Raw genomic sequence first — 7993 nt, forward strand, 5'->3', positions numbered from 1 at the left:
GCAGAGGATTACAATAAAATCATAATGAATTGTAAGCATGAGTTGATACTACTACGTAGCAATACGAACCTAAATGCTGTAAAATTAAATACCAATGAAGTGTTAGAAGATATTAGCATAAATAAAATAGTATGGAGAGTACCGCATATAAAAGTATCAGATCGGGAAAGAGTCAACTTGCTTAGATATTTGGAAAAAGATAGAGCTATAAGCTTAGCGTTTAGGAATTGGGATCTCTATGAATACCCTATGTTACCAAGAACCACTAAACATACCTGGTCAGTGAAAACTTCATCGCAATTAGAAAAACCCCGGTTCATAATAATAGGTTTGCAAACACATAGAAAGAACATTGGAAGCGGGGATATGTCACAGTTTGATCATTGTCATTTACGTGACGTAAAAGTTTTTCTTAATTCAACATACTTTCCATACGAAAGCCTCAATATTAACTTTGCTGATGATAAATACTTACTACTATACGAATTGTATGCTAAATTTCAACAGTCTTATTATGGACACCGTTGTGCACCATTGTTGAGTTTAAAAGAATTTAAGGACTTATGTCCTTTGGTGGTGATTAATTGCAGCAGACAAAACGAAACTTTGAAAACGGGTCCCGTGGACGTCCGTGTAGAGTTAGAAAGTGACTCAGAGATTCCCGATCAAACATCTGCATACTGTCTCATACTTAACGATTGTATTGTTGAAAATAAACCTCTTTCAAATATTGTGAAAAAAATTACTTGAATTCTGAAAAATATCTTGCTTTGTGTAATGAAATCGCATTACGATGAATATTTTTACCGTTTTTATTTTTATTATATAATTTTATTTTTTATGAGTAATTACCTACTGAATATATATTTTAATTTGTTAACTATTTACAGAAATGAATAAAAAAAATACCTAAAATACCTATTGGTTTCATTCCGATACTTATCTATAAGATTGTGAGCAAAAAAAAGAGTATTTTTAAATTATTAACATTTATTGAGGTATTTACAAGATAATTAACTACTAAGTACAAAATTTAAAATTAAAAAAATATACAACTTAAAAATATATCTTATATTAAAAAACTAAGAACTACCTAATTACTTAAAATATTATTTTTAAAAATTATTATCACACATTTTTTTTGTTATTTTTTTAATTAAATTTTCAGTTAAGTCCAATATTTCGTCCATAGGATCTTCACAAACCCACTGACAACTCACTACAGCACTTTCACTGGTTGTGTCCTGGCACTCGTTGAGATCATACACCTCAATCTTAATGACCCTATTACCCTTTCGCATCGTGTTGCATTTTACAAAGGATGATGTCATCATTTCCTTAGCCGTTCTTTTCCTTGAGGTCTTCAGTCGTTTTTTCACAATGTTCTGCGGCTGTGGAACTGGTCTTACCAGTTCAACGTCACTATCTAATCCTTCCAACATATTTTGGGCGTAGTAATAGGGATCATTGGGGTCATGAGTGTCGTCTAGGATCTGTAACAATAAAAATGTAATTAGGAACGCCTATATAAAATAAACTTGCAATAAAATAATTTCAATAAATATAAGTAGGTAGGTACATACCGATAGGGACATTTTTGAAATAACTTCGTAGTAACTATAATGTCAACAACCGCCGCAGTTCGCCTGTAAATCGTATTTGACTGCACATGGCACGTTACCTCCCCTCCCCCACCTACCTAAGACCTACATACCAACAGAATTTAAAATAAGTACTTAAATAAAATTTGTATCAATAAGCTGTTTTTGCTTAGTTGCTTGTTTCATGAATACCTAATATTTATTTCTGTATGCTGAAATTATAGGTAAAATAAGTCAGTAAGAATAAACTCAAATAGTTATGAGAACAAGTGGAAATAAATATATTTGTTTATGAAATAAGTACGAGTGGTAGGGTATATGAAATAAAATAAATTTGTAAGTATTAATTAAATATTCATATTTATTTCAGAAATACAGTGTGTACACAATACTTAACTAAATTAAAAACTACCGATACCATACACAACACCATAATATTACAGCGTGGAGTGAAGTTTAGTCAGGAATATAATATTAAATAAAGTACATCAATACAATTAGGTATAACCATCATAATATTATTATATAAATCATAATAAACTAATTTAGCTAAATATTTTTTGTACAATAATTGCTAATACATTCATGAAAGGCGCTTAATGTTTAAACTAACGAATTTATGTACAATAGTAATAAAGACAAGCCGTTACCCTAATATAATGGACAAATTACCCCAAGCTAACGTGGAGATGTTGTCGCGCTGCAATAGACGCTTATCATCGTTGCTCGACAGAGCAATTTTGTTAACAGTCTGAGTAAATATTTCATGCTTAATCGAACGAAACAAAATATTCTTTCTTCGGATTATTTGTTTTTCAAACAATGATTTTTTGTAATCTGAAATATTTAGTTTCTTTATTACAGCCGACTTTACTCCTTTTGCCTTTTTTATGGACCTGTCATCAGTGCGAATGCAATATAATTTCGATCGTAGGCCTACGAATTCGGATATAATCTTTCCACCCATTTCATCTTTAAACAGGCCCGGTATTTTTTTATTCTGTAACGGTATACCGTGAAGATTGTCGGCGTCGTAGTTACTCGTATCAAAATTATCTAAAAATATATTTTTTAAATCTTTATAAAAGTTTTTGGTCTGTAACATTAGTATGTACGAATCCGTATCTAAATAAAGGATAGACACATTATTTTGATACACTGGTTTTATTACAGAGTAGTAATAGTCATACATATGACTCTTAGATAACTCTAACACTGTGAAACCAATGTAGATTGGTTTATCCAACCGTACGCATTCAGGTTTCATTTGTATCGCAACTAAATCGTCTGATAGTACTGATACAGTTTGGAAATTTGGTCGAGCGATTAGTTTTTGTGCACAAGTTACCTGTTTGGTTTTGTTATTAGAATCGTTCCATTTTTTCACTAACTGCACGTTTGTACGTCGTTCAGTATTTTCTAATGTCTTTCCAAAAATACTGTTGTTCAACAGTTTAAAAAAGTCTTGCTCAAACTTAGACTTTGCTTTTTGTCGTAGTTTTGTATTAAGATCAATATATTTTTTTAAATAGGCACTTTGTCTAAAGGATATAACTCTGTGAACCTTGGTTAGTTTTAAGCCATGCTTTAGACACTGCTTCAAGTGAACATAATGGATGACATATTTATCATAGAGATTAGGCACAAGTTTATGATTTCGGCCGCCGGGTGGAATGCATTTTTCAGGACAAAAAGGAAGGTCATTATGCTCATGGTGTAAAATTTCAGGATACAATAGGTCTACTTCCAAAATAAAACCAGTTTCTGCACTATCAGAAATACTTGAAATATCTAAATTATCAATTTCCTCTTCCGTTAGAAATCTAAAATTACTAAGAGGTAACGTCTGCGACATACAATATCCGTATAAATTATTAGCATCTATGTACACAATAAATGAATCAGGTTCAGATGAGTCATAGTCGGATAAGTACTTGTTATTCGCTTTAGCATAACGCTTAGAGCACATACACACACCACCTCTGATTCCACTCTGTATCATTCGAATCATCTCTAAATCAGTGAGGAGCTCTAGTTTTATTTGAGTTTTGAGAAGCATGCTGTCAAACGATAGGGCACTGATAGTAAGATAGAATAAGCTATCAAGCTCGTAATACTTTTTACAGGTTTTTCTAAAATTTTCAAATATGTCTGTAAGTAATAAAACATCAGTTTTTAAATACAGATCAGTGTATTCACCCAAATCTTTTACAGCGAATTTTGACCATACCGCTTGCGCATGCTCATAATCGGCATCGCTTATATCTTCACCCGTAAGTGAGTTGAAAAAATCTTCCTTTGGAGGCAATGACGTAATCTCATAGCGTTCCATATTTGACATATAGCAATAAGGATAAACACCTTTACGTACCAGCAAATCAAATGCACTATCGTCATGAAAATGTTTTCTCAAATGATGAAATTGAGTTTTCGTTAATGATTTCGCCAATTGATCTAAACTGGTCCCCAGAAATTTAAAGGAATCGATAAAACGAACTTGAATGCTCTCATCTTGGGATATCGGCACGTATTTCGTAAACGAAATATAGTTTTCCTTCGTTTTAGGTATAAGTTTTACAGGGCCAGGTGATAAAGCTAGCTCTTTTATAAACAAGTGGCAGTCGTACCCCGCTAAATTATGAAATACTACGGGAACGAACATAGGTTGTTTAAACTGTAAATTACAATGGGTATGTGCTGCACCGCGATATTTCCCGGTGATATGGCAATGATCACGAACACGATCTAAAAATAAGAAGTTTTTACAGATATAACATCGAGTGGCACTTTCAAAGTCTTTTTGATCTTTTTCCGTAAATATCATGCTTACAGTTTTTTTCAACACTTTATGAATTTTACGTACATCACGATTTAAACATTCGATAAACCTTGCAATACAGTCAACACCGCGGTAACTAACAAACTTATCATATGAGTCATCAAGTGTGCAAACTATCTGGTACGCAAACGCTATCGGCACGTGACGTTGCAACGTGGATGTACTAGCGATGTTAGGGTCATTCTCACAGCCCTCATATTTGACTAGCATTGTTTCTAAGTCGGCATAAATCACAAAAGGCATGTTTTGTTTTCGCTCATAGTTTTTAAACTGCAAAAAACTCCCTTCTTTTGGTATTTCGGTAGCTACTCCACTGCATAAGTGAGTGTTAGCTTGTTCAGGGGTGGAAAAAAATAATAAACAACTTTCGCAAATGTGTAACTTTTGATGGTGTTTAGTTATTTGACTTCTCACTAGACGAGTTAAATTTTTGATAAGACAATAATGAGATGTTTTGTCGTTCTCAATATATAATAGATGGATTACGGTCTTACCCGTTAATGTCTCTGATCTATACAAGGGGCCTGAAATAGTCTTCCCATCTTTCAGTTCATACACAACTACCGCAATGGTAGGGTTGTTTTTTTCGAATATAGTTATATCCGAAAATCCTACTGGAAAAGACATCCCCTCAATATTGAAAACTTTTCTAAAATCAGGGTAAGACGATACTCGTTCAGGATGTTTCTGAGCGGGAAATAGGGCTGCCACCACACTCCAAAGAAAACAGTAAGGGTCATTGTTCTCGATATTTAAACATGCCTTTTTATTTTTTATAAACTTGGCAAATTTATATAGCTAGCACCTCGCAGCGGTTGATATTTGTTGATATTAATCTCGAGATGCGAGTTACTAAGAAATGTCCAACCACTATCCCTTTCTTGAAATTCTTCAATTTTTTTCTTAACTTCATTTACCAAGTTTAAATACTTCGAATCAAAGTCATAATTAAGATATAAAATTTGATTTTTTGTTCCAAATGATTTTATTTCCTGACAATCATTTTTGAACATTAAAAACAATGAGAAGAGTTCTATATTTACTTTAATACAAGTATGCAGTTGTAAACATTTATCAAAAAGGTCCTTTATCTTGGCTCGAATTGAATCAAAAAAGTTATCTACAGAGTTTTGTTCAAACTCGCTGGTAGCTGTAATCCTATATGTGGCTATACGGGACTTGAAAGCTGAATTGATCATCTCGACCCCATCGCATACAGATATCGCAGCGATGTTTTTATGTAAAGTACTACGTAAATGCCCTATCCATTTTTTCCTATCAATTGATGAACGACAAACGGTACAGTACGGCATTATTGGGTAAAGGCTTGAAATAAAAAATGGAAATAGGTACCTAGCTAACTGAAATATTTAAAGGAAATAATTATTCAAATTAAATGGAATAAGTAATATTTTTAAATTAGGTACTTCAAAGTTAAGTTAAGTTGATAAATACTTAATATGAATTTTCGATATACTTATGGTTAAACGATGACTGAAATATTATATTGATTAAATGAAATAATATTCAACAGTTGAGTTAAGTTAATTACTTTATAAAAAAATCGCTATAGTAAAATGGAAATGGAAAAACCTACCTAATTAAAAAATGAAAAAAATAAAAATTATAAAAATTAAATGAAATAAGTATAATATTTATTAAAAAACTTCAATAGTTAAAAAACGGTGGTAAGTTGATGAATTTACTTAATATGAATTTTTTCGCTATAGTAAACAGGTTCGCAGTCTCCGAACACGGAGTGCGCTTCCCTGACAAACTTCTGCAGCGCCTGCCACGGCTCGCCGTCCTGCTCAGTCAGCAGTTTCAGATTGAACAGGGCTTTTTTCCACCGTTCCTCAGGCTTAGAGGTTTTAGCGTCAAGTGTGTTGTACACTTTTAGCTCAACATAAAATTCACCGTCGTTAATTAAGCTCTTTCGTACGGAGCCGTTGGCCACGCGAGACACGAAGCTAGACGATATAGGGTAGTTGTCCGGCGCTGCTCTGCTTGCTAGGTTTTCAGCTTCATCCAAAATCCCGAATATGTCCAGTTTGCTTGTGCCACTGGTCTTCTTCTTCTTATTAGTCCTGTAAACAATATATTTATAATTAAATAAACATAAAATATAGGTTTAAATTTATAAGTAGCAGTGGTGTAGGTATATTAAACGGCACGACTGTTAAAATATTGAAAGGATAAAGTGATTTTTGATGTAACACAATATAATAATATAATTTATAAAGGTCTTAGCCCACTTACACATCTCTGTACCCACTCACCAAGCGAGCTGTCTACTTATTTATGTAATCAATGTAAAGTATATTAAAAAAATATAAAATGCATAATTTTAATTTATATTTCTCTGTTGGGTAGAAAAGAGTTGTGTAAGTGGACTTAGACCTTAAGTATGTTCAGTAAATGGCGAGTTTTGTAGATATAGAGAATAACTAACACTTTAATGGTCACACAACACAATTATAACTAACATGTAGACCTCAAGACCTCACAACCAAAATTAATCAGTCTGTATAGGCGTCGATCCCGGTACATGAACCATCGCTGCTCACACAGCTATCGCATCATGCATTATCTTACTAAATTTTTATACAGTACAGCGAAAATAGAGGGTTATGGTATTAAATTAAGTGAAATTTGGAATCATGTACCTAATTTTATAATAAAATAGGGATATGAGTACATACCTTTGGGGTTCTGCTGAGTTATTCTTCCGTTTGTTCGGGGCCGCGACTGCAGTTTTGCTTTTGGATGTGTGCGGCAGCGAGACGACACTTTCGTATTCTGAGTCAGACCTGTAAAACATATTTATTTTTAGCATTTCCATATCAAATTATCTGCACTAGATAATTGGGAGATTAAACTATCTATATTAAATCATTCATTTATAACTAACTTGAGATACTTTACAGATAATTTACTACTTGATGTGTTATAATAAATCAACATATTAAAATAGAAATTTACTTCATTATAACATTAAAGTTTAATTTAGGAGCACACACAAAGAAACTTAACTGTAAGATAAAAAAGTACTCACGAATACTAACATTGTTTCAGGATGTTGATAGATTTTCACAGGAACCACGAACAGCACTTAAGGAATGACTAAAGAAAAACTGAAGGGTTTTACAGAGCGCACAGACAGGCACGGTGATGGCTGAGCGAAGAAAGGACAGCCAAAAAATAATTAATTATTTAAAAACCATTATGGTTGTATTATATAAAATAATAAGTCTTACTTAATAATATTAAATTTTCAACCTTAACACTGCACTTTAAGGCTTACTTAGGTTTTCATTGAGTTAGTCATATGACATTGTGAACTGTGCAATGTAGATGTGTGTCAGTGTGTGAAAATTGCAATCTCTGCAAAATAGATGTTTTCGAGTAGGTAAACCGACATATTTTGCAATAATGAAATATAACACCGGAACACGTTTATTGAAATGCATTTGTGCAACCATTACCCACAATTGGAAAGAGAGGTGTTATACGTTTGACATCTGTATAGGTAAAGTGTTGTGTTTGATATTAT

The 7993-nt window shown here is 32.8% G+C and overlaps 1 protein-coding gene across 2 annotated transcripts; it reads right to left on the reverse strand.

Moving 5' to 3' along the window:
- Positions 1–6073: 6073 nt before the first annotated feature.
- LOC119692573 lies at positions 6074–7626 on the reverse strand. Of its 2 annotated transcripts, none has more exons than XR_007267376.1 (3): positions 7496–7514; positions 7143–7250; positions 6074–6527 (listed from the first exon to the last, which is right to left on the reverse strand). XR_007267376.1 is itself a non-coding variant. In XM_038113619.2 (3 exons), coding segments are annotated over exons 1-3 (495 nt in total). In that variant the 5' UTR covers positions 7508–7626; the 3' UTR covers positions 6074–6142. The 2 variants fall into 2 exon arrangements, 1 of the variants encoding a protein (XP_037969547.1); XM_038113619.2 differs by having other exon boundaries at positions 7506–7626.
- Between the last annotated feature and the right edge of the window lie 367 nt (positions 7627–7993).

Source organism: Plutella xylostella, chromosome 19, assembly GCF_932276165.1.
Source record: "Plutella xylostella chromosome 19, ilPluXylo3.1, whole genome shotgun sequence".
Lineage (NCBI taxonomy): Eukaryota > Metazoa > Arthropoda > Insecta > Lepidoptera > Plutellidae > Plutella > Plutella xylostella.

Bases quoted from the DNA above. Each gene is read 5' to 3' on its own strand.
- LOC119692573 (XM_038113619.2), bottom strand. The intron at 6,528-7,142 runs GTATGTACTCAT...TATTGTTTACAG, and splicing joins AACTCAGCAGAACCCCAAAG to GACTAATAAGAAGAAGAAGA.